The following is a 27,452-nucleotide window of genomic DNA, read 5'->3' as shown; positions in this document are numbered from 1 at the left end:
TCCCAAAGCAAATGAGTGGGATGCTCTAAGTAGCTGAATAAGTAAATAAATCAAAACTATAGTTTTAAAGCAGTAGTTACTTTTAAAAGTGTTTCATTTGGACTTCAAAAGCAGTATTTGTAAATTACTTCCTCTTTTCTTTTATATATTTGCATTTAGATCTGTTTCCCTGTTACTCTTGTTGAGACATTTAAAAAGGCCACCGGTATTCATAATACTAAATCTTCCCACCTGTCCACCCAGCCTGCTGAGCTCAGCCTCTGTGTTTTCTGGCTTCATAGTTTCTCGGGTTACAGAACACTGGCTCAATCTTATAGACATTAGATGTTGCCCTACTTTTATTTTTAATTTTAATTTTATTTCTTTTGTCTTCATACATAGTTGTCAAGCACTCTACGACTGAGCCACATCCCAGTCCTGATTCAGTTTTTCTAATGCTAATGCACTCGTGGCAAAATCCCTCAACTACAGAAGGTATTGAGTGCCGTGCCTCTACTGTTCACAGCCCTTCTGCCCAGTGGCCGTCAGTGTCCAACTTCCTGCATTTTCCCACCAACAATTTTTATAAATATTTACCCTCACATATAGGTAAAGACGTTGGAATTCAAAGGTTTCTGTGACTCAAATCACAGAGTCCACCACCAGAAGAACCAGCATTGTGGTGTGGTCTAAGTGTACCTTAGACTCCAAATGTCGAATGACCGCTTCTTCTGGATTTCATATCTCCTATCTTCTGTCCATCCTCTGAAATTACCTTCTCTTCTTCCTGGAGCTCACTGTGTAGATGAAACTGTCCTGGAACTAGCTCTGTAGACCTAGGGTTGGTTCCGTCATTACTCCGTTGATGTGCCATTTGAACTCACAGAAATCCACCTGCCTCTGCCTTCTGAGTGCTGGGATTACGGCTTGTGCCACCACACCTGGTATCACATTGACTTAATACTTTTTATAGTTGTGTTCTTTCTTAATCATAAGAAAACAATTTAGTTTTATTTTATCCAGATAACTGGCCAGTTCCTTCAACTTTATTGATTCATCTGATTTGAAATGTCATTAACATGTGTTAAATTCTAGTATATATTTGCATCTATTTCTTGCCAGAACTTTTTTAGATTTAAATATATATATATATATATATTTTTTTTTTTTTCCATGTTGAAATGGTGGTGCATCCGTTAATCCCAACACCCAGGAGGCAGAGGCAGAAATATCTCTGTGAACTCAAGGCCATCCTGGTCTATATAATGAGATCCAGGACATTCAAGGCAATGTAGAGAGACCCTGTCTCAAAAATATTTGTAATATTTGTAATTAGACGTTCTAAATCACATCTCTCCCCAAATCCAGTTAAAGGTTTTATTGGGACCTGACTACATTTATGATTGCATAATTTTTATTTTAGTTTTTCCCTGTAAGTTTTGCTTATTTTTTGAAATTTAGGAATTAGTTTAATTCTGTGATCCAGGCCCACATCACCCAGAGTGAGTAGAGCCCTTGTGCTCTGAGCACATTCTCCTAGTTCACCGCAGTGAGAAAAGGGTCCTCGTCGTGTTTGTGCAGCACCCTGGCTCTGCTGTCAGCGGACTGAGAAGGTAGCGCCCATGCCCATGCCCTTTTATTGGTAATTCACATTAGTACAGCACCATTGTTAGGAATGGGCTAGTGTGGCGTGAGTGGGAACTCAGCAGTAGAACACTTGTTTAACCTCAGCGCTGGGAAACTGTAATCAGAAAAAAGAACAAAGGGGAAAGATAAACGGACTAATACTGATGCTATCCTTGCTTCCGCACTGCGTTCTCTGGGAGTCTCTGACTTCTACTCTTGTCTTTTTTCTGTTGTAGAACATGACATTACATCTGATTATCACGTCTTCAGAGGGTCCTCTGAGGAATTTTATAGTTTGATCTGTTTTGTTTTTTTATCATGGAAAAAATGCCCTTTTTTTAAAGCTAACAAACATAGATAAGTTTGAGAGTATAGAAATATGCATGTGTTGATGTGTTAAATTTTGTGTTCATTTCTCCTTTGCCTTTCAGGCACTCTGTGAATGTGCCCTCCAGACTCCCTATGACAGCTTAAAACTGGGGATGCTGTCTGTCCTCTCCACACTGTCAGGGACGATCGCCATCAGACATTACTTCAGTGTGGTTCCAGGTACGGCACAGACAGTGGGAGGGCTCCTCTCTGTGAAGACTTCCCTTTGGGGCTGCTGTGTGCTAGGGATTTATTGAGGATGGTATCTTAACTAGCACCGATGGTAGTAGAAGCCTATGCCTGGATTAGGGCTGCACTTATTAATACCTAGGGAGGGACTGCTTACCTTTTCTGATCAGTTAATTTGAACTGAATTAGATAACTCTAATGTACACTTACTTGTTCCATTCCTGCCACATGTCCAGACAAAAGCTGAAAGCATGATGTTTCTATCGCTCTCTGGGTATTCGGCATCTCCTTTGCTGTGCTGATCCATATGTGGTCTGGACGAATGGTTCCCACAACTGATGCAAGGAGGGCCCCTTTGTTCTTCTTGGCCACCCGGCTGGCTTAGCCCCCAAAATAACCACACAGAAATTGTATTAATAAAATCACTGTTTGGCCCATTAGTTCTAGCTTCTTATTGACTAACTCTCACATCTTGATTTAACCCATTTCTAATAATCTGTATATCACCATGAGGTCATGGCTTTCCAGGAAAGATTCAGCATGTCTGACCTGGCAGCTCCATGGTGGCTCTCTGACTCAGCTTTCTTCCTCCCAGAATTCAGTTCTGTTTTCTCCGCCTACCTAAGTTCTGCCCTATCAACTAGGCCAAGACAGTTTGTTTATTCATTTACCAATGAAAGCAACACACAAATAGAAGGACCTCCTACACCATACAACAGACTGGATTGGGGACCAGTAATAAGTGGAAGTGTGAGAGACTCTATTATGGTCATCAATGGTGAACATGAGACATTCATTTTCTGCAAGGAACTGCCATGGAACCTGTGTGTCCATATGAACCGTGACCTAGAACCAACAGTGAGGCCACAGTGTGTGGGTGGATTATGTATGGGTCTAGGGGCTTTGATCTTGGCTGTTCTTTGGCCTCCCCTTCCATGTTCCAACCTTAGGGTTGCAGTCTTTCTAGTGGTCCTGTGAGCTAATTGCTGTCACCTGTTCTGTGTAACAAGGACTACACGATTCTATGGTTTAAAGCTATGACGCTGTCTTTACACCTCTTCCGTCAGTCAGCAGTTTTAATTGGATTCCACCAGTAGTTCTGGTGTCTCCAGAGTCGCTCATGGTGCAGTCCTCTGGAGACGCGATGGGATTGGACAGTCAAAGGCCACCACATTAGTGGTCGAGAACAGTGGTTCTCAGCCTTCCTAACACTGCGACCCTTTAATGTTCCTCACGGTGTGGTGACTCCAACAATAAGATAATTTTTCTTGCTACTGTAATTTTGCTACTGTTGTGAATCATAATATAAATATCTGATATGCAGAATGTCTGATAGCTGACCCCAGTGGAAGAAAGAGGTCACTGAACCCCCTAAGGATTCTAGAAGGTGAAGGCTTTTAACTGAGAGGGCCTGAAGGTTCTTTCTCCTTTGTTTAACTCTCAGCTAGTGTTGTGTTTCATTCATTGACTTATAAGCCAAAGCAGATCATATGACAAAGCCCAGCTAGGTGTGAAAAAATAAGTAACCCTTGATAAAAAATAAAACAAGAAAATCACGTGGGGTGGGAGAGATTGTCATAGCTTTCTCTATGAACGGCATATCAGTACCCAGTTTGCTTCCAATAAATAATTCTTTTGTTCTGTTTTTCCTTGAGTTTTATTTTCTTTTTTTAAATATTTATTTATTTATTATGTATACAATATTCTGTCTGTGTGTATGCCTGAAGACCAGAAGAGGGCACCAGACCTCATTACAGATGGTTATGAGCCACCATGTAGTGCTGGGAATTGAACTCAGGACCTTTGGAAGAGCAGGCAATGCTCTTAACCGCTGAGCCATCTCTCTAGCCCCTTTCCTTGAGTTTTTAAGACAGGGTTTCTCTGTGTGGCCCTGGCTGTTCTGGAACTCACTCTGTAGACCAGGTTGACCTTAGACTCACAGAGATCTGGCTGCCTCTGCCTCCTGAGTGCTGGGTTAAAGGCGTGGGCCACCACTGCCTGGCACATTATTCTTTTTCTATCAGTAGTTACTCTTAGTTTTTAGCTGACAGGTTCCCTCTGGAACCATGTGACTTTGCTTAGGAGAATTAAATGAGTTATAATTTAAATTTTTTTGTAAAAAATCACCAAGCATGGTGGTGCACACCTTTAACCACAGCACTTGGGAGGCCAAGAGGCAGGGGAATCTCTCTGAGTTCAGGACAGCCAGGGATAAAAAGACTCTGTCTCAAAATAAATAAATGGATAGGTAGGTAGGTAGGTAGATTTAATAAAAATAAAATAGATTTTATGCCTTAAAAGCATGATAATTGCCAATATCTGTATATCCTTGTGATGTATAGAATCTCGGGTTCCATAGATGTGCATAAAGGGTACTAAAATTATGCAAGGAGTATTGTAAAAGTCAGCAATAGTTATGCTGGCTTATGAGATTTGGAGAAGCTTCGATTTCCTCTGGGCTTTTCTGCCTCCCCCATCACAAGTTTTCTTACAATAAATTTTAATAGAGGGGGAAAATAAAGTTATAAAACATTACATGGGCAAGAAAAAGAATAGCTCATCATTCTAGGAGTTCATTTTCCACAATTCTGAAAAAAAAAAATCTGTGTAGTTTCAATTTGTAATATTTTGTCCATCTTAAAGCGCAAAGATTTTATCTAACTAGTACTGTCACATCCAGTCAGTAAGTGGTTCCATGTCTTACATTGTCTGGAATCACCTTGGCTCATGCCTCTTGTAATTTTCAACAGTGTCAACTTCATACTCAAGAAATGAGGTCCTCTTGGTGTGAGAGACAAGTTGAAGTGAGCAGGAGTCATAAGAGGAATGAAGAAGACAGCGATCTGATTTTTCTTGTGGCTCACCCACTTACAACCAAGAGCTTCAAATTTGTAAATTAAAATATCTGCTGTGTAGGACTTAAACACAGGCGCGGGAATCTGAGTTTTAAGAGATAGTGTGGAAGAGTTCCGCGTGGTTAGCTAGTTTTATGACCCTGCTAATGGCAACTGGAAGTCTTTGAACTGGTTTCTTGTATAAAAATCGGGTTGATTCACAGAATCCCTGTATCTTTGACAGCTGCGTGTGTGGTCATGGCATGGATTCTTATGTGAACCTTTTGAGGTAAAACCAGCAATTTGGGGCAAGGAAAAGCAAGCACAGTGTTCTTTGACCTTGCTCTATCTGAGATGACAATGACAGTGGGGTCATCGTTTGGATGAGAATCCAGCTCCGGTGATGCAGCCTGCAGTTGTCTTGGCTTCTGTGCTGTTTCTTGGTCAATTTTCATTAATGTTTTTATGGGGAAAGTCCTATATTGATTTTAAATGCAATCATTGAAAAATGGATGGCACACCCTAATTTACCCTCACCAAGCACAAGAAAATGGTCGTGTTGTGTTGTTAATAGAATTGAGGCAGAAAATGCTGTTAGCTTACTAGAAATTTTCTCATAAAACAGAAAATTGAACCTCCAGGATGACTGCTTCCTTGAACCATATGAATGAATTGTAATCTATGTTGCTTTTTTATGCTCGTTTAGGAAATGTAGGTTCTTCCCCCAGATCTTCCGATTTAGTCAAATTAGCCCAAGAGTGCTGTTACCATAGCAACAGGGGCATTGCAGCTCATGGAGTGAGAGTGCTAACTAATATAACCGTGTCTTGTCAAGAGAAAGGTAAGTGCGCCTAGCCTGGACAGGGCTCTGTGGGTGTGGTTGTGTCCGTTATTTTCAGCCTGTGTGCACTGATGTGCAGTTGCATCCATCTACAGTGTTCTAAAGCAAGTGTCCTAGGGCAGCCTGACCCGTGTGAGCACTTACGATTGCAGTGTGGGGTTGGAATATCTGCCTGGGCATTGCCCATTTCCTTCCTCTGTGTACTGTGGTGTGTGGTGCTGGGGACAGGGATAGCCCGCATAAGATTCACTTACACAGCATCTGGAAAAGTACTCGGATTGTCCAGGTGGCAAGTGCTTTCACTTAGTGGTGGTTGAGCTCTCAGGAACATGATTGCATTTTCACAGAACTCATTTCTAAGGACATGCAACATTGAGCTGACTTGCACAAATAAGGAGGGTGTATTATATTATCTTCCTGGAACCTTTTTAACTTATAGGCTAGAAATTCTTCATGCCTGCATCCAAGAATGGGACGTGCATTTTGAATAGTGTTCATGCTGACCTTTTGAGGGCCACAAGCTCACGATTCCTCCTCCTGCCTCAGCAACGTGTGCTCCTAGTCCTAGTGATTCTTCAGTTTGCCAAGGTCCTGCAGTAACTTGGGAAACATTCTTAACCATTTGGTTGATTTGAATAACTGAGTCTAGTAAAAAACATTTCTTGGATGCGATGCATAGGAAACTGCAGTACGTTCTCAGTGACCTAAGTTACGCGTGGTGTTTACAGCCCCAGGCACCTTCAGGTGTTTGGTGTGGTGCTGCAGCTGCAGGACACACCTAGAGCTGGCTTCTTAGGGCCAGAACTTTGTAAGAGTGGCTGACTTTCACGAGAAGCTGAAGGCTGTTAGACTAACTGAAAATACATATGTCTGATGGAGCCTGGGTCTCTGCTCCTAGTGTTTTCCTTAGTTGAGCTGGTAGTAATATTTCAGGTTCTCGTGATTTTACCTGTTGATTTAATGTGAATATTTTATAATTGTCAGTAATGCAGTGGAGTTAAAGAAGGTATCTGAAGATAATCTTTATATTTCAGAAACAGTGTGCTTTTGCAAAATTATTCTTTAAATTTTTCATACAGGATATTTTGTTAGATTTACATCTTTGTTTCCTGTCTTAGACTTGATGTATCTTTCTGTGTGTGCGCGCGCGTGCTCATCCTCCTGATCACCCTAAAATCCAGTGTTTTCTTCCAGATCTCTTGTCCCTGGAGCAAGACGCTGTCTTCGGCCTGGAATCCCTTCTGGTGCTTTGTAGTCAGGATGACAGCCCAGGTGCTCAATCTACTGTGAAGGTGAAGATAACATCACTTAGTACGCTTCCTGTTTCCATAGCTTCACTAGGAATAATCCCTAAGACACAGGCCTAAGACTCTGTCGTAGCTCCTCAGTCACAGTGTTACAGGGCAGAGCAGCATGAACAAAATGAAGGTTGGAGGGGATGATGCCACTGCACCAGCACAGGACTTAGACTTAGCCCACAGGTCATAGTTTGTCACCCCTGGTTTAAAAGTTTGCTGTTGGTCTTCACTTTGAAAATTGTCACACCTGTGATCGCAGCACTGGCTCTCAAGGCCAGCCTGCTCTGCAACACAAGTTCCAAGACAGCCAGAGCTGTTGCCTGGAGAAACCCTGTCTTGAAAAGCAAAAACAAAGAAAATTGTCACTATGACTGGGCGGTGGCACACACCTTTAATCCCAGCACTCAGGAGGCAGAAGCAGGTGAATCTATGAGTTCCAGGACAGCCAGGGCTACACAGAGAAACCCTGTCTTGAAATCCAGCTTCTACCCACAAAAAGAAGGTCACTTTGTAGCTCAGGCTGGTCTGGAACTTACTATGTATGTAGCCCAGGATTATCTTGAATCTGAAACCGTTCTCCCATCCCTGCACTCCAGAGCGTTGGAATCAGAAGCATGTACTACCATGCCTAGCTTGGTTTGATTGCTAATAGCCCAAAAGGAAGTCAAAATAGAAATCTGAGACTTGCTGCATTTTGCTGTGAGCTGTTTATTAAATTGCTGTGAACTCTCATGGTGCTCACTGGCAACATAAATAGGCAGAACTCCTGATCTCTTACACGTTTTAATCTGAGGTACCCCTGATAAAACCATGAAATAAAAACCAGGTGAAATTACTAGCCATTAATGTCTAAGCATTTATTAGTGTCCAGAGCATAGACAATTTAGTCCCTTTAAGAGTTTTCACCTTTAGGACCTGGTGAAATGGCGTAGCAGTTACAGTGTTTGCTGTGCGAGCAAGAACTCACGAATGCCAGGGTGATGTGGTGGCCCAGCTGTAGTTCCAGCTCAGAAGATGAAAACAGGATCCTTGTTAGCAAGCTGGCTAGCAAAGTAGCTGTATCAGTAAGCTCTGTCTTTGTTGTTATGTTACTAATTTTATTTTTGAGATTATAATATAATTATACTATTTCTCCCTTTCCTTTCCCCCTCCAAACCTCCCGTATACTCTTCCTGTTCCCTTCAAAATTTATGACCTCTATTTTTCATTAATTGTTGTTGCATGCATATATGTATACTGTTACTTATGTGTGTCTTTCCAAGGCTGACCATTTGGCATTAGGTAACCGATTGGTGTGCTCTTACCTGGGGGAGAGTATTTCTCCTGCTCTCAGCATTTCTTAAGCACCTATAGGTTTAGGGCTGAGGCCTCTTGGACTTTCCCCATTTCATGTTAGCATGTCTGTTGTTGTCCCTGTTCAGGTCATGTTTAGGCAGGCATGTTGGTGAGACTTCATGGGCGTAGTTTCTGACCTTCTGAGGGGATACATTCTCATAGCAACTCCCTGATCCGCTGGCACTTACCTCTCATTCCGCCTCTCTCCCACAGTGTTCTCTGAGCTCTAGGTGTGGTAGTTGTAGATGTATCCATTGAGACTGGGTCCATAATTGTGCATTTTGTTTGTTGTTTTGTTGTTGTTTCTGTTGTAAAGAGACATTCTCTTGGTGAGGGGTGAGGACCACTCTTATCTGTGGGTATAAGGATATCGAAAGGTAGTTAGGGATTATGCTGGTTTAGTAAAGTGGTGGTTATAGGTTCTCATCCAAGGTACGTGACTTTACTAGCTGGGTAGTTGGCTGGGTTTCCCTCTTGTTGAAGGGTCTCAAGTTTAATTAGAGAACCAGTGGGAACTAAAAAGGTGGGTATGCCACCATTGCATCCTAGGTGTATTGAACCCTGTTGGTTGTTGCTGTGGTTCATAGGTGTCGTAGCTGAGCAGGTCTGTTGATTACTTCCATACTTTGGAAGTTTGTGTGTATTTTTATAGATAGACTTACATGTGTTGTAGGTTTTTCTATTTTGTTTTATTTAGGTGGATAATTGACATGGCCTATTTTCATTAATTGTTGGTGCATGCACACATATATATATTTATATATTTAGGACTATATTAGAATTATAGTACATATAAATTTATTAGGAATATGCATATATTTATATATAGAAATTATTATATATTTTATATGTATATTCCTAAATATATAAATGTAGTCTGCTCACTCAGGACTGGTCTTTGGTACTCAGTAACCAGTCGGTGTGTTTTCCCTAGGGAGACTGTTACCTATTCTCACTTCTCCCTGACCAGAGCCCCTCACCCCCTGTTTTCTATTTCAGGAGTTCCTGAAATTTCCTGTTCTTGATTAGACCACTTGTATCCTGTTATTCTCCTCTCTGTAGTTTCTCCGGGGTCTGTGCTCACCTCTAAAGGATTGGGGCTAGATGCCTCAGATGACAGCATGCAGTCTTGGTCTTTATGGTCTCAGTTTCTCACTCAATATGACCCTGCACCATCCCTTCACCTGTGAAGTTCAAGATGTCGTTTTCTTTACAGCTGAGTAGTATTTGGTAGCGTGTATGCACCATGCTCCTGTTCCATTTCTCAGCTGCTGTGAATAGAGAAGCAGTGTCTATGTCTGAGAAAGTGTCCATGGGGTAGGATACTGAGTCCTTTGGGCATCTGCAGGGAGTGGTGTAACTGGGTCATATTTATTTTTAGCTTTTTGAGAGTTTTCCACACCAGTTCCAATGATTGAACCAGTTTACAATGCTACCTACAGTGAGTGAGGATTCCCTTTTGCCCACACTGAGTTTGAGGCTGTCCTGATCTACAGAGTTAAGTTCTAAGCCAGCCAGATTACATAGTAAGAGTCTGTCTTTTAAAAGGTTTTTTTTTCCCACTTTTTTTTTTTTTTTTTTATGAGACAGGGTTTCTATATAGCCATGACTGCTCTAGAACTCACTAAGTAGACCAGGTTGGTGTCAGATCTGCTGAGATCTGCTTGCTTCTGCCTTGTGCTTGCTGGGATTTAAGGTGTGTGCTATCATGCCTGGGAATTTTCGTCTTAAGTATAGAAACCATTAAAAATATATTTAAGAGGTTCATAAAATGTGAGATGAGACCACCATTGAAATCAAACATGAAATATCTGTCATGATGTTAGGCAGCCCTCTACTAATAGCCTCGGCCAATAACCAGTGCGTTTTCTCTTTGGTGTGCAGATTGCTCTCAACTGTATGGTGAAGCTGGCCAAAGGCCGGCCTCATTTGAGCCGGTCAGTGGTCGACACTCTACTAACTCAACTGCATAGCTCTCAGGATACTGCCCGAATTCTCATGTGCCACTGCCTGGCAGCCATTGCCATGCAGCTGCCAGTACTGGGTGATGGAATGCTTGGTGACCTTGTGGAACTCTACAAGGTGATTGGACGATCAGCCACGGACAAGCAACAGGAACTTCTGGTAAAGAATCGCTTTTAAGCCTGCTATAAATGACTAGGAGCCAGTCTGCTGAGAACTTAAGAATGCCAGCACTGCTGTTAAACCTTAGTTGAAAAGCAAAGCAAGCAGATGGCAGGCTAGAGTCATCATGTAGGTCTGGGGATAGCACAGTGGTACAGCGCGTGCTCGGCATGTGGAAGGCCCTTGCAGACCCATGAGTCTCTGAGTTCACATGAGCTTTGCACATTCTGTAGAGAGTTGTCTCCTTGGAGCCTCCGTCCCCTCTGACTGTTATTCTTCTGCCTCCTCTTCCAAGGGTACCCTGAGCCCTAAGATTTGATAGTGGCATCCCATTTAGTGCTGAGTGTTCCGGGGTTTCTTACTCTGCAGAATGCCATGGCCAATTTGAATTAACGTCTCTCTCTCTCTCTCTCTCTCATTTTTTTTATCAGCATTACTAAAAGAAACTTTAAAATGCAGAACATAGGGGTTTGATTTTTTGGAAGGTTTATTTATTTATTTATTTTACCTGAAAGAATACAGTGAAACATTTGCATCTATAACTTAGCTGAAGAAAGCAGTGCTAGACCAGGCATGGTGGTACCTGCCTTTAATACCAGGACTAGGGATTAAGAGCAAGGGCAGCCTGGTCTACACAGTGAATTCTAGGACAGACAGGGCTATATAGAGACCCCGTCTCAAAAGAGAAGAAAACAGTATTATTATATAGTTAAAATCTACCCCACCTTCACCTTATACTCTTCTGGAAACACCTTTATAGCTGCATCCTGAGATGTGGTTCCGTGCTGCCTTAGATAGGGTTCCTATTGCTGAAATGAAACACCATGACCAAAAAGCCAGTTGGGGAGGAAAGGGTTTATTTGGCTTACATTTTCTTATTGTTTGTCATAAAGAGGGTAAGGACAGGAACTCAAGCAGGGCAGGAACATGGAGGCAGGAGCTGACACAGAGGCCATGGAGGGGAGCTGCTTACTGACTTGCTCCTCATAGCTTGCTCAGCCTGTTTTCTTACACAACCCAAGACCACTAGACCAGGGATAGCACTGCCCACAATGTACTGGCCCTTTCCTCTCAATCACTACTTGAAATAATGCTCTACAGACCTGCCTGCATTTTATAGAGGCTTTCTCTCAGTTCCTCCAGTTCAGTTTTTATCGAGTTGACGTAAACCAGGCAGCACACATGGGATTCTAAACAAGTTGGCGGTCAGGGTTAGCCCTGCGTTAGCTCCTCCTCCGTCTTTCTTTGTGTGCTGTACTTGGATAACCTCAGTAGATGCCCCAAAGTGATATATGGATTGCTTTACTTATCTTAGCTCTATGTGAACGTCATGCTACAATTCAGCTTTCATGGTTTGCCCATCTTGCTAGTGATTTATAGTGTTCTCTGCATTTTACTGACATAGCTTGCTATGTGAGCGTATCATAATTTATTTGTTCTCAGTTGTGAGCATTTTTTCTAATTTCTTGCTTTATAAATAGTGCTCTGAGTTAATGAAAAAGGTTGCTTACTGGCTTAAAAATGATGAATGAAATAATGTCAAAAGAGAACCCATTTTGTTCCTTTTTGTCATGCTTATTCAGTTACTTTGTGTAGGTGTGCACATTCATGTGTGGCGGTCCAAGGGCGTCTCTCAGAAGTCAGTCCTCTCTTTCCACCATGCAGGTCTGAGGTATTGAACTCAGTTCATCAGGCTTGACAACAGACATGTTTACCTGCTTAGCCATGTCATTGGTCTTAAATTCTGTTCTATTTTGGTGATCTCTAACTTTTGTCTTTGAGTAAAATTACATGTCTTTCTTACTTGTCGTCTGTTAGGTAAGCTTGGCTACTGTGATTTTTGTAGCCAGCCAGAAAGCATTGTCTGCGGAAGTAAAGGCAGTAATCAAGCAGCAGCTTGAAAGCGTCTCCAGTGGGTGGACTGTATACCGGATTGCCAGGCAGGCGTCCAGAATGGTATGGGCTTCTTTCCCTTCTGAATGATGGTGCTTGGTGGGATGTCAGTGCACATACCTAAAATGATGTGGTCCTTGTCATAGTCAGAACCCAAGTAAAGATGGAAGTTGTCCTAGCCACTGTCCTACTGCTGTGAAGAGACACCATGACCTAGGCAGCTCTTAGAAAAGAGCATTTAACTGGGGGTTTGATTGCAGTTTCAGGGGCTTAGTCCATTATCATGGCAGGCGTGGCTGTAGGCAGGAAGGTGCTGAAGAAGTAACTGAGAGCTTTACATCCCGATCCACAGGCAGCAGGCAGAGACACTGAGCCATGACTTCTGAAACATCAGAGCCCACTCCCTACACATCTACTCCAACAAAGCCACACCCCTAACCCTTGTAATCACTTCAGACAATTTCGCTCCCTAAGGTGTTCAGACTCTGAGCCCATGGGGCCATTCTCAAGAAGTTCTTGTTACTCATGGGCTCTTAGGATGCCAAAGGAAAGCACCTAACAACCTTCCTCATGAGCAGTGGTCTTTCGTGTCGGTGCACACTGTACTGCTGCAGGTTGTCGGAACCAGGGCCACCACCCCCTCCTCTTTCTGGCCTACCATTCTTTCTCCAACCTGATCATTGAATTTTTTTAAAGAAATTCAAAGTGTAGTCAGACCAGAAACCTGAGGCAGAGTGCAGAGAACAGAGTGAGGAGCACGGCTGTCCTCAACAGTGGTGGAAGCAGTGCTCCGCTTCCTGCCATCGTCCACAGGGAGGAGCACTGTTGGCCGGATGTTCAGTGCCATGGCATGGCATGCTGGCACCGCAGGGTCATTGCACGCACATTCCCCGACCACCAGTTAACTCAGCCCCATCAATAGCTTGTGCAGAATGACACACAAGTACTTACATTTTCTCTGTTCTAGACTTGAGTTACAGTTCACTCCATGTGTTTTCTCTTTGGAACTGTTTTAGTAAAGAACTTAAGGCGTTATGTTATAAAAGCAACTGGATGTAGTTTTTCTGAAGAAGTATTTAGACTCTCTCAAGGAATTATGTAATATGAGCCGTGATATTTGGACTTGTTCTGGGTTTGCTGTCTACTATAGGAATAGTGTGAATACCTAGCCTCACTTCTGGCCCCTTACTTCCTTAGGGCAACCATGACATGGCCCGAGAGCTTTACCAGAGTTTGCTGACACAGGTTGCGTCGGAACACTTCTACTTCTGGCTGAACAGTTTGAAGGAGTTCTCGCATGCCGAGCAGTGTCTCACTGGGCTGCAGGAGGAGAGCTTCAGTTCAGCACTTTCTTGCATTGCTGAATCTTTGAAATTCTACCACAAAGGGATCGCCTCCTTAACAGTGAGTCCCTTCCTGTCATGATTGGTGTGGGTGCTATCCTTTCTGCTTTGGGTTATTCTCTTTTGACAACTTGGTGAGACCTGGTGGTATTATCAGAATAATACATGTGCACAGAAATAAGACTCTTGCTAGTGTTCTTAGACTAATGGAAGTTAATGTTTCGTTTTCATAAAGCACTGGGTACCACACATTCTGACAATTGCCGAATCAGGGCAGACAAAGTTAAGTGGAGTAGAAATAGCCTCTTCCTCCAGATTCTCAATTGGTAAAATACTAGCTGGCCCAGTGCCACTACCAGGCACAGGCACATTCTCCAATCCTGTCTGGCCACTCATAAGTAGAGGTTTGCAGGGTATTTTGTAATGTTAGGGCTTGAACCTGGAGCCTTGTGCCTGCTAGGTGAGTGTTTTGTCGTTGTGATGACGTGGAAGTCTTGCTTGGCAGCAGTTCTCCATCCTCCTAAGGCTGCGACCCTTTAATGCAGCTCCTCATGCTGTGGTAAAAGTGTTTTCATTGCGGCTTCATAATGGTAATTCTGCTACTGTTCTGAATCACAATGTAAATACCTCTGTTTTCCAGTTGTCTTAGGTGACTCCTGTGGAAGGGTTGTTCAACCCCAAAAAACGGGTAGTGACCCGCAGGTTGAGAACTGCTGTTTTATAATAAGAAAGAAAATGTTGAAAATTCTAATGCACCACTGTTTTAATCCTCTGTGGTTTCCAAATCAACGCTCTACAACGCTTACTCTGTCTACCAAGAAAAGATCTCAAAAAGGAGGTCCTTAATTTTTCTTATTCTTTGAAATTTCACCAGTTTCTTGAAATGAGTTGCATCCCTAAATAACATATTCCCTAAAGTAGTGCTTTCTGTATTAGTCAAGGGCATTTCTCCCTAAAAGTGAGGAGGTTATTTATTCAGCATTAAACATTTTTAGAGCATTGTGACAGACTTAAAAAAAATGTATATATTGAGCTGGGACCTATTTGCATATGTTTATAACATATTTTAACTATTATTAAGCCTGGGCCATCCCAAAAGCAGTGTGCCAAATGAAACTAAGAATCAATGTCGTAGAGAGACTGTAGCTATGCAGACTGTGTGGTACCTTTGAGATCTACTAAAATTGATTGTCAGGTATTTAAAACAAGCATATCTAAAGACCATTACCCTTCCTCCCTCGTCCCCACTCATGCGTCCCTCTCATACCCCAGACCCAGCTAAGTCCTGAGCTGCCTCTCCATTTCAAAGGGCAGCTCTTCTCTCCTGACCTTCTAGAGAAGGAAAAGGTTGATAGGTTAATAAATGCCATAGAAAATTTAAAGGTAAAATTACTGGTTTGGCTCAATAAAATTGATTTTTCTAGTTCATGTAGAATGGGAGATTATTCAGTGGTAAAAAGTGCTAGGCAGTGTCTTGATGCTCAGCCCTGGCAGCTCTTTCAGAGAATCTAGCTTTGGTTCCTAGCACCCACACAGTGGCTCCCAGCCCTCTATCATTCTAGTTCCAGTGGATCTAACACCCTCTTCTGGCTTTTGCAGTCATTGCACACAGCGCACAGACATGCATGTGGACAAAACACTCATTCACATGAAAATAAAAATGATTTTAAAGAATCTGCTAGGTAACTAGATTCACATAATGGTGAAATAGGTGGAATAGTCGGGAGGGAACAGCTACTGAAGTGAGTTGGGACCACCCTGCCAACTGCTTACCTCGGCCCGGGGTGAAAGGAAGTTTGTTTTTCCTTTTCTTGGGGAGTATTTGGGGCAGTTTTGACTGTGCCCAGTATTTGCTATTTCTGCTGAACTTAACACCCAGCTCATCTAAGGTTTGGCCCCAGAGTTGAGAAGAGTAAATGATGTCCCCTTCTCTCTTTGCCGGTGGTCAGACTCTCATAGCCAAAACTGTGTCTCTCAGATGTCCGCCGTGCAGGCGCTGTGCTCCTGGCTGTGTGTTCCGCAGTAAGGCTGCTTTTCTCTCCGCATAGCATACAAACTCATACAGTGGCTTCCTAGGCGCCCGTCTTCCCAGCATGGCCAGCGTTCTCCGATCACTGCATCTGGCTTCTCCTTTGGTTTTAGAATGCATGTTAGAGCCTTAATGTCAGGGCTTTTTGTTTTTCAATTATATATCCCTGTCATATAAACTTACTTGTGCTCCTGTCTCTTCTAGTATTTTCAGCATCTAGTAAGTTGATAATAACAGGTAGGGTAAGAGAGATAACTTAGTTAAGAACACTTGCTGCCCTGGTAAGGGACCCAAGTTTGGTTCCCAGCACCCACAACAGGTAACTCACAGCTGCCTGTAATTCTAGCTCTAGGAGATCTGAAGCCTTCTAACCTCCTTGGGTACCTCACACATACAGGGCATACACACACTAAGTAAAAATACTAATTTTTGATTAGGTTTATTTTTATTTTATGTGTTTTGCCTGCATGTATGCCTGTGGATCACCTGTGTGCCTAAGGAGGTTAAAAAAGGGTGTCCTGACCACCGGGGACTGGGTGGTTATAACTACAGGTGGTTATGAGCTGCCATGTGAATGGGTCCTCTGGAAGAGCAGCCAGTGCTGCTGACCTGAGCCATCTCTCAGATGAGCCCATTGATAAGTTTTTTAAATTTACAAGTAGTAGTAAAGAGGCAGAAGAAATAGGGGATCTCCTTCCATCTTACTACAAGAGCAAATAAAACCTAAGACGTTAAACACAATTGAAATAGTCTCTGTAGTGTCTTGATGCAAGCTATTTTGTAACTAGAACAAAATATTGAAAGGTTGAAAACGTCAATACAGCCAAATATTGAGGATAGATATTTTTCCGTCGCATACAGTGCCACAAGGGTCCTTGCAGTTGGAGAAGGGTGCAGGCAAATGTGTGCTTCCATAGAGGATGCAGGAGCAGCTGTGCAAGCTCTGTTTGTCCTTTGTAGGTAGCTCCACTGAGGACATTGTGCGCAGCTCAGCCAGATGGAAATGCCATCGGGACTCCCAGACCCCAGCTCCCGTGCCCAGCTTCCCTGCTAGCAGAATAGTGTGAGGTGGCGCTAAGAAACCACATCAGTGTATTCGAAACAGCCATCTTGTAGAGGATGTGCCCACCATGCCTCTGTTTACTATTAAATGAGCACATTTCTAGTATATGCTTTTTATTGAAAACACATTGCTGTGTTCTCCCTAGAACAGTTGCTAACCAGTTGGAGGCTGTGATAGCTCTGCCTGTGCTGCTGGGACTTAACCCCTACCCACTCTGTGACTGCTGCTTTGTGCTCTTGCACACTTCCCTCTTGTGCTTCCGTCCTCCTGAGCATCTGTGTGTGACAAGCCACTCTCTGGTGTTCTCTCTACAGCATCAGCTCAGAAACTCTTTTAAGTTACTGTGGACTATAAGGCAGCTTTGAGGCAGTGAGGCTGTCTAGAAGCATGTTTCTGTCTGCTTTATCTTCCTTTCCTCACTGCCCAACTTTTCGGCACACTAGTAATGGTTTTGGTGATGAAAACCACAGACTGGAAAGGTAGGAGAGTGGAAAGATTTGGGGAGATGATGTCTTTGAATCTTTTGAGGTGGTGTCTTGGTGATAATTTATTTAGCAAGCTGCATGCTAAGTGCAGGCAGCGAGGAACCTCTGAATGTCAACAAGGTTTTCAGGCGATGCCACAACGGTGAGTTTCTCTGATGTTGTTACGTCATTCTCATTGTGGTGTAGGTATTTCCCCATCAGTGTTACTATGACCTGTGCATAAACTGGGACAAATGCAGTCCTCCCTTGGCTTTCAGGAAGACAGATTCCAAGACGTTCAAACAGCCTCAGGTGTCCAAGTCCTTGGATGCGCGCGTCCCCCATTAAACGGGTGCAGCTCTTCCAGGTTCTCTGTGCTCTCACCATCTCAGCTTTCTTACAAGCCTCGCACAGCAAGTGCTGTGTAGATAACTGTTATGCTGTTGTGCTGTCCTGGGATGTTTTAAGGAGAAAAGGCAAGAAACAGTCTGTTCATGTTCCATTCAAGTGCAGTTTTTCCTGGGCATATTTTAATTAGATTTGGTTGAGTAGAGTGGCGAGTTACTTTGTATTAAACTTCTTCCTTTATTCCAGGCTGCCAGCACACCACTGAACCCTCTAAGTTTTCAGTGTGAATTTGTAAAACTCAGGATCGATCTTCTCCAAGCCTTCTCGCAGCTCATTTGTACTTGTAACAGCCTGAAGACAAGCCCTCCCCCTGCAATCGCCACCACAATTGCCATGACCTTAGGCAATGATCTGCAGAGGTGCGGCAGGATCTCCAATCAGGCATGTCTTGATTTCTCTCTATTGTGGATGTTATTTGGATTTCAGAAATTTTTGAAGATGAAAGGTTGTACGGTTAAAATCAGTGGTGTGTGTCAGATACTTACTCATCTGTGTGGCAGGTTAGGATGATGCGCTGTTTAGACAGCCTTGGTCCCAAGAGAAGGAGTGACATTGGGAGTTGGGAATGTCAGTCATAGCATTAGTTATCTCAGTGACACTTGAAGAGACCGGAACACAAGTGTCTTGTTTCTAGATATCGTTAGCAAATTATCACACACTGTGAGCATATATAGATGTCATTAGCAAATTATCACACACTGTGAGCATGTATAGACATCGTTAGCAAATTATCACACACTGTGAGCATGTATAGACATCATTAGCAAATTATCACACACCGTGAGCATGTATAGACGTCATTAGCAAATTATTACACACCGTGAGCGTGTATAGACATCATTAGCAAATTATCACACACCGTGAGCCTGTATAGACGTCATTAGCAAATTATCACACACCGTGAGCATGTATAGACGTCGTTAGCAAATTATTACACACTGAGCATGTATAGATGTCATTAGCAAATTCTTACACACCGTGAGCATGTATAGCTTCCTTTGCCATCTTTGTTGATTTTATATAATAAAGTTATGAAAATGATAACACAATTTTTATTTGAACTGTTACTGAGGATGAGTTTTCTGTGCTTTAATTTTTATGTTTTTCCTCTTCTTTTTAGATGAAGCAATCCATGGAAGAGTTCCGAAACCTTGCTTCCCGGTACCGAGATCTCTATCAGGCATCCTTTGATGCTGACTCAGCAACTCTGAGGAACGTGGAACTGTATCCTCTGTCACTCGGAAGACCTTGTTCTTGACGTGTTCTCTCAAATACAGAGTAAATTTGCTCAATCAAAAATACAAATTTGCTAATCCTTATTTTGTTACAATTAATTGGTAATTTCTTCCTTAGAAATTCAATAGGAGCACATAGCTCTACTCTTAAATTTAATCTTTTTAAAAGGGCTGGCTTCCTGGTGGTCCAGTCCACCTTAGGAAGATCTACCACAGCCCTGAGTCATGCCTGGGGTAGTGGCATAAGCCTGTTGTCCCCAGTGCTAAGGAGACTGAGGATTGGTTGGGCCAGGAGGTGGAAACCAGCCAGCAATTCTGGAAGGCCTTTCTCAGGACAGTGCCAGTCGAACCAGGAACCTTGTGCTCGCTTGAGCAGCCACAGCATAGTACATGGCTGTGGCTAACAACCCTGGGCTGTCCCCTTGGTTATGGCTACCAGCACATCTGTTCTCTTGATCCTCCGGAAACCGTTCATCTTTTCTTATTTACAACTCCCAATCTCATTGGAAAGAGGGGAAAACTGTTCTGAAGTTGTCAGACTTGTGAGTTCGTAGTTGTTGGAGTTTTAATTGATTGATTGATTGATTGATTGAAGCTTAATGAATGCTCAGGATCATCTGCCATAGGAGTGCATACAGGCTAGTCTGCACACACACTCAGATCACAACTGAGTGCCATCCAAACAAAAACTCAGCAGCTGGCCCTCCTCGCTTCCTTTCTTCTCTCTCGTACCTTCTTCCTTCTTTCCTCCCCCCCCCCCCTTTCCTATATCAATGGAAATTCATTGTTGTTTCATTGTTTGAAACACCCAGGAAGTGCTGCTTTATTTAAAGTAAAAATCAACAGGGCTGTAATTGGCCATGAAAGGGTGTGCCTGTAGCCCTAGCTGCTTGGGAGGCTTAGGCAGGAGAATTGAGACCTTATTGTTCCCCCCCCCCTAAAAAAAATGTTTAAGACAGGGTCAGGGTCTCTATGTAATCCTGACTCTCCTAGAACTCCCTGTGTAGATCAGGCAGGCCTTAAACTCACACAGATGCATCTGGTTCTTTCTCCTGGGTGCTAGGCTCAGAACTGTGTGGCACAACTGGCTCCCTACGAGAGCAGTTTAAAGGTGGGGGTACGTCGGTAGCTCAGTGGTGGGAGCGTGTGTGCAGCATGTACAGGGCCCGGGGTTCAGTCCCTGAGGGGTGGGGTCCCACGCTGGGATCTGAAACACCCTGCCTGGAAAGGGGTTTAAATTGCTGGTGTAGACAGCGTGTACGCTGTAAGGGGAAAAGCCCCCTACATCATGGAGTGGATAACTGTAAAAGTGCCGTGCTCATGTTTACCATTTAATACTCTGATAGCAGAAAGCTTGAGGCAGGTCTGTGTGTTCTCCTGTGTGACTTAACGCTGCTCTAGACAGCAGCAGAGCTGCTTACTGATATCTCATGCCATAGAAGCCCTGGTTTTGGATCCAGAGTCAGCAAGGTGAGTTGAATGATGCTTGCTTTATAAAATTGCAAATGCATTTTATAAATGATCAGTCACAGTAGTGTTTTGGGAAGAAAAGAAAAGAAAAGAAAAGAGAGCCAGAGAACTCTTCCTGGTTGCCTAGGGTCAGAGAGCTAGGACAAGATGTAGAGGAGCTGCTTCCCTCTGCATTTACAGCATTGACCTAGAAAGAAAACTGAGAGACAAAATTGGCTTAATATGCTGTGCCTGGGAATTGAGTTAATAACTCAGAATTGAACTTCATTTGTGTGTGTGTGTGTGTGTGTATGTTTTGCCTACATATGTGTCTCTATGATGGTGTTGGTTCCCCTGGAACTGGAGTTACAGACAGCTGTGATCAGCCATGTGGATGCTGGGAATTGAACCTTGGTCCTCTGGAAGGGCAGCCAGTGCTCTTAACTGTTGAGCCATCTCTCCAGCCCCTGAAAGTTGAACTTTCCCCAAACCAGAAGATGCTCCTTATTTGCTTTATTAAAAATTCCTTTTCCTTCCCCCAATAACTAATTATTCAGAATAGTCGTGTTCATTAAAGACGACCATGAGAGCCTTCCTTCTGTCTCACTCTGCACGTCACCCTTGTGGGAAGCCAGGGAAGCTGAGAGTGCACACAGGCTTGGCTCACCAGGTCGTCAGTCCCGTCTGTTAGAATGTCAGTCTCAGTGGTGCAGCTGTTTTTGTTCCACGTCCTGCATCCATTGTAATATGTTTATTTCTTGATGAAATTTAAAGTGTAGAACAGAGCCCCGGAGTCAGGCAGATGTGACTACAATGTCTCATTCTTCACTACTAACTCTGAGAATGCATTTGTTCTCACTTAGGAACATGTGCCCAAGCTGTAGGCACAATCCCTCCTTCCCAGGCCCCGCTGTCTGGTGTGCCTAGCTGAGTGCCTTACACATCAGTAGTAGCTCCGAAAGGACCTAAAGGAACGGGTGTGTGCCTGGTGTAAATCACCTACGCTGCACCCACTTCCAGATAGCCCTCTTCAAGTTTATATAGGACTCAAGAGTTTTGCTCCTTCCCTCTGTCAGGACAGGAAGGAATCTGTGCTAAGCTTTCCCAGCATGCTCTGTCCCAGAATCTCCTGCTTGTTTGGTGCTGACACCGTTCCCTCAGCCATCGCCCCGAGTCTGTTAGCCCGCTCTTCTGTCTGAATTCCCATCTGTCTCTTATATGATGTCTTTTAAGTATGTTACTTGCTCCCCTTCTCCAGTATCTTTTTTCTCATATGCTAACAAATTTAAAGACCTTGATGTGGGTAGTTAAGAATTACATTTGTAGTCCGGTTTGGGTTTAAATTCCAGCTTGTCGGTGAACAGTAGTACAAATGGAGGCAGGTGCGCTTTTCCAAATGTCATTCTCCTCATCTGTGATCGGAAACAATTTCCGTGTTTAAAAGATGAAGTGAGAGTGTGGACCATGTTCAGCAAATGTGTGCGGTATTGAAGGGATCACTGCTTGAAGGGTTAACTGTGCAGGTCTCTGCTTCAGCTTCCAGGAGTATGGATCCACTGGGGCTGCCCATGCAGACAGTGAGTACGAGAGAAGAATGATGGCCGTGTACAGCCGTGTCCTGGAAGAGGTGGAGGCGCTGAACCGGAAATACGCCCCCGTTTCCCACATGGCAAGTGGCGTTTGTTTTGCTAAGTTTTTATCATTGAGAAGGTGGATATTTAGTTAATACATCTCCAACACTTTTATTTTTTATTAAAACATAGTTGTAAGGAACATGCAAATTAAAAATGTCACACAAAGAGGTTAGCTAAACCCACACTCTGTGCCTGTCATTGGACTTCTGTGCACTTAGAGTAACTGTTCTGAAGTCGCAGGGCTGTTTGTTGATTTTTACGCTCTCACTATTGAAGCTATTTTATGCATTCAGCCAGCACGGTATCAGTGATAAGGATTAAATAGACCCATCCATGGCAGCACTTAGCCCGTCTCCTGACTTGATGACCACACTAACATATCAAGTCTCACGTGTCCAGGTGCAGGCAGCTTTGATCAAATCTGACTTGCCTAGGTGCAGACCAGTATGTTTTATTTACTCTTTTGAAACAACCAAATTGAAGTTGTGGTAATTCTTAACTCTGTCGCCAAGCTAGAATCACTTTGGGAACTTTTAAAAATTCATCCCTTCCTGACCACCCCCAAAGACCATTGACTCCAAATCTGGAATGGAGGCCCGGCACACATACAGTGGTTCCAGAGTTAGGGTGGAGGCCTGGACCCCTACAGAGATACCGGAGTTAGGGTAGAGGTCTACCACCTGTACAGTGGTACCGGAGTGAGGCTGGAGGTCCGGCACGTGTAGGTGGTACCTGAGTTCAGAGTTTAAGCCCCATAGAGGTGCAGACAGTGGAGTTTCAGAGGTGCGGTCCGTCTCAGTACAGCACTGAGTAAGCGACACGATGTACTCACTACCTCCTTATAAACAGGCTTTGTGGTAGATGACTGGTTTTGCCCAAATAGTGACTAAAAAAAATGCCTGGGCTGACCTAAACTCTGTATCATGTTCAGTGTATTTACACATGTTGAATACAACTTGGGCTTACAATACTTTCAGCCTGGTAGGGTTTTTGTTTGTTTTTGTCTTATTCTTTTTTTTCCAATTAATTTTATTTATGCATTTTTTTAGTTATGAGTGCTCTATCTGCATGTATGCCTACATGTCAGAAGAGGGCATCAGATCCCATTACAGATGGTTGTGAGTTACCATGTGGGTGCTGAAAATTGAAATTAGGCCCTTTGGAAGGACAGCCAGTACTCATAACCACTGAGCCATCTCTCCAGCCTCCCCACCCCCACCCCCAACCCGTTTTTTTGTTTTTTTGTTTGTTTTTGTTTTTGTTTTTGTTTTTTTTGTCGTAGAACTAGCTCTGTAGACCTTGAACTCAAAGAGATCCACCTGCCTCTGCCTCCCAAGTGCTGGGTTTGAAGGTGTGTGCCACACCCGGCCTGCCTTTGGCAGGTTTAATCAGTATGATTCTGTCATAAGGCAAGGGAGAACACTTTTTAGAAGCTTCCATGTGATTCTGTCATGCTGCAGTGGTGAAAACACATAGAAATAAAACTAGTAAGTCTAATTTGAAAAAAAATAAATTAAAATAAAAGGTAGAAATCTGTAATTGTGTATGCGTGTGTGTGTGTGTGTGTGTGTGTGTGTGTGTGTATTTTGACTGTAGTCTGTGTACTACATGTGTGCCTGGTACCTGAAGGAAGCCAGAGAAGGGTGTCAGATCCTCTGGTCTGGAGTTACAGATGGTTGTGAGCTTCCATGTGTGCAGGGAATTGAAACCAGGTCCTCTGGAGAAGCAGCCAGTGCTTTTAGCCACTGGAGCCATCTTTCCAGCCCACTGATCGCATCTCTTGACATGAATGATTGAGTTCATGTGTGCTTGTTGGACGTTGCCCCTTCTTGCTGAATGGTGTGTGCTCTTGAAGCATTTGTATGAGCACATGTGTTTCCAGCTCTGCCCTGAACATGCTAAGTTGTAAGTTTGCAGGTTTCTTTTCAGCTGACTTTCTCTTTCCCACAGCACACAGCATGCCTCTGCAATGCCATCATCGCCTTGCTGAAAGTTCCTCTTTCATTTCAGAGATACTTCTTTCAGAAACTGCAGTCCACCAGCATCAAGGTAGGGCAGAAAGAACCCGTAAGGTTTAAAGACCAGCTAAGCAGGGCTGGAGAGATGGCTTTATTGAGTAATAACAGCACCTGACATCCAAGCTCAGTCCCCAGGGTCTGCACAGTAGAAGGGAGTGACTCCTACAGGTTGTCCTCTGACTTGCATGTGTGTGCATGGCACCCACACCCCAACACACACACACACACGCACACACACGCACACAAATGTAGTAAGAATCAGCTAGCTAGCTTCTGAAGATGTAATGGGACTTAGCTAAGGTTTAGTATCTTCACTTTGGCATAGACAAAAATTTAGTTCTAAGACTTTAGTTGGCTGCCTTTCCCCCCTTTATTTAATGATTTGACGAAGGATAGGGGCTTGAAAGTTACTGTCAGACAGGCCTTGGGGTAATGGGAGCCCATCGTTGTCTCTTAACTCCAGAAATGAGTTCTTAGAAGTCTATTGCAGTTGCCTGCCCGCATCTTGAACTGAGTCTGTGTGAGAGCAGACCCAGCTTTGGTCAGAGCAGGCCAGTGCAGCATCCCCAACCTACCTTCCAGTCACTCTTGCCTTTGGAGGATGAGTTTGGAGAACTAACCCACAAAGAGAGTTAGTGCATTGAAAGACTTCAGCCACTCAGAATTCAAAAGCTATTTTTGAATTGTTGGGAAAGAAGGAGATTGTCCCCAGAGAGAGCTTGGATTCTGCTTGTCAGTGAACTTTTGCATCCATTTAATGTTTTTGGTTGGAACTAGCATTTCAAAAAGACCTTAATCATCAGAAAAGCTGATTATGGAAGGGAGCAGGCCTAAGGCAAGCGTCTGCACAGTCGATGACAAGGCCAGCGGCTCAGCACTGTCAGGAAACTCCTTCCCTTCACCTTTAGCCAAACTTGAGCTTTCTACAGTTGAGGTGCATCTGGGGCTTACACTGTGCTTTTAAAGAAAAGCTGTAAGTTAAAAATATTACTCAGCAACCTTGAGGCCTCGGGCTCAATCCCCAACACCCAAATTGCTTGGGTTCTGTAGTGGCGTTTCATTTGTATTTTAATAAATAAAGCTTGCCTGAAGTTCAGAGAGAAAAACAGTCACCCTCGTCAGCCTTACAGACCAGGCAGTGGTGACACACACCTTTAATCCCAGTAGCCACACTAGTTTGCCATAGAAACCAGGCGATAGTGGTGCATGCCTCACTTACAGTCTCATTCTGAGATTCCTGGAGGCAGGCCGCCATTTCAGACTGAGGTAGAGAGGTAAGAGCCAGTGACTGGCTGCTTTGCTTTTCTGACCTTCATGTTGAACCTCAATTTCTGTCTCTGGATTTTTATTAGTCATGCTACAGGGTTCATTGTGGAAACTTTTTTTTAAAAAAAAAAAATAACATATTAACTTAGTTCTGTGAATTGTCTTAGAATTTTAAGTTTGTTTGCATTTGAATCCAGTCTATTTTAAATTACTTAAGACAGTTGCACAGATTTTTTTTTCCTAGAATAAAGAGGTCTCCAGTGGACATAAAAATTATACATAGCCTTTCACCTAGGGAGTGTTAATTACATCCCCCTCCCTGAGCAGAGCCCTGGCAGACAGCACCTTTGCCTGCGCCCCTCACACGGCACAGGTGTTGAAAAGGAGCCCAAGGGAAACTTGACGTGGGAAGTTCCTCTGCAGGGAGGTCCTGGAATGGCTTGTGTGTTCGTCTGCTTCTGTGCTCAGTGCAGCCAGGTGTTGAAGGAAGCTTGGTTCAGGCTGTCAGCACTTACGCTACTGTTTCCCCAGCTTGCGCTGTCACCGTCTCCCCGGAACCCAGCAGAGCCCATTGCTGTCCAGAATAACCAGCAGCTGGCCTTGAAAGTGGAAGGCGTTGTTCAGCATGGCTCCAAACCAGGACTCTTCCGCAGAATTCAGTCTGTGTGTCTGAGTGTTTCTTCCACACTGCAGAGTAAATCCAGCCAAGACTATAAGGTAACTCGCGTGAGGAAGAACTGTGTGCAGCGTGCTGGCCCCAGGTGGGGCTCTCCTCTGTTCTGACAACTTCACTTCCATTGGACGGGTGTCATAATAACAACAGCACAGCTGAGGCCTGGGCAGACTATTACTCGGTGTTTCTTTTTTCTCTGCTTGAACCAGATAGTGGGCAAAGCATTCCAGCCGGGATCAAAGCACAAGCTCTGTGACTCTTAGAGCAGTGTGGGAACTATCTGAGGTCCACACAGCAAGAAATATGTGACCATGTGACCCTGGTCGGGTTTCCCACCCCGCCTAGTCCCATTCAACTCAGAGACCTTACCTCCTCATGCCTGCTTCCTTTCCTGAAACCTTGTTCATAAGACCCACCTCCTCCTCAGGAGGGGTGCTGCCTCTGTGGCGCATACAGGGAATCTTGGGAGTTCTCTTCCTTGAGGTGTCACGAAGTAGGTAAGTGTTCGCCAGCATCAGTCAGGCTATGTGCTGTGTGACGTCTGCCCCATAGGGTTCCCCATCAGCGTCACTCGGCGATTAATAACTGCCATCCAAAACCAGGCTAGCGCACATGTTCACATGCAGTACCGCTGTCTCTTTGCTTAGACATTTCTTTGCAGTTTTGTGCTGGTTTAATCCACAGTATGTGCCCAGGCTACTCTGGCTTGTCTAAGTCTATGGAACAAGAAATAAGGTTTAAAAGGAGCATTTCAAGGCTGGGGAGATGGCTCGGTGAGTAAAGTACCTGCTTGCAACCACGAGGACCTGAGTCTTGATTCCCACAACCCATGTAAAAAGCTAACCCTGAGTGAATGCCTAGAACTCAATGACCAGCCACCCTGGCCAAATCCATGAGAACCAAGTTCACTGAGACCCTGTCTCAGAAAATAAAGGTGGACTGTGATTGAGGAAAAAAACGCAGCATTGTCCTCTGGCCTCCATTATGCGTATGTGCTCCCATATACATGCTTGTGCACGTGTATACACACAAACACACACACAAGCATTTCTTTATCATCAGAATTTTAGGCTAAAAAGCTGTGGGAAGGACTGGCGTGGTCACCATCGTCACTTCCTTTTCTTGGGGGATGTCCTCTCACCCTGCACGCTGACTACTCTGAGAAGGCCCAGCCTCCATTCTCTCCCCATCTTTCTTTTGTTTGATGACACAGAATACGGAGCCCTTAACCTCCCCATAAATACTTGGGGAATGACGCCCGGAGGACTGTATGGGCTGTGTTTAGAATACCCACATGGTTGAGTGATCTCAGATCGCTGGAAACTGGAATGAGAATTCATGTAGGTTGTCCTCAGACAGGGCCTGGCTCCTGGAGAACACTG

General features: G+C 43.9%; 1 protein-coding gene across 1 annotated transcript in view; it reads left to right on the top strand.

Moving 5' to 3' along the window:
* The window catches only part of Ints7 (integrator complex subunit 7), a 57,042-nt gene that overhangs the window by 28,266 nt on the left and 1,324 nt on the right, over window positions 1–27,452 (top strand). The window contains exons 8-19 of the mRNA XM_048439401.3: window positions 2,037–2,154; window positions 5,704–5,838; window positions 7,033–7,130; window positions 10,356–10,595; window positions 12,414–12,551; window positions 13,686–13,892; window positions 17,982–18,176; window positions 18,916–19,019; window positions 20,432–20,500; window positions 22,016–22,148; window positions 24,064–24,162; window positions 25,929–26,114. Coding sequence (XP_048295358.3) covers window positions 2,037–2,154; window positions 5,704–5,838; window positions 7,033–7,130; window positions 10,356–10,595; window positions 12,414–12,551; window positions 13,686–13,892; window positions 17,982–18,176; window positions 18,916–19,019; window positions 20,432–20,500; window positions 22,016–22,148; window positions 24,064–24,162; window positions 25,929–26,114 — 1,722 coding nt within the window. The remainder of the gene's footprint in view (window positions 1–2,036; window positions 2,155–5,703; window positions 5,839–7,032; window positions 7,131–10,355; window positions 10,596–12,413; window positions 12,552–13,685; window positions 13,893–17,981; window positions 18,177–18,915; window positions 19,020–20,431; window positions 20,501–22,015; window positions 22,149–24,063; window positions 24,163–25,928; window positions 26,115–27,452) is intronic.

This window comes from Myodes glareolus, chromosome 5 (assembly GCF_982192425.1).
Source record: "Myodes glareolus chromosome 5, mMyoGla1.1, whole genome shotgun sequence".
Classification (NCBI taxonomy): Eukaryota; Metazoa; Chordata; class Mammalia; order Rodentia; family Cricetidae; genus Myodes; species Myodes glareolus.
This window is presented reverse-complemented; position numbering and strand designations above follow the sequence as displayed.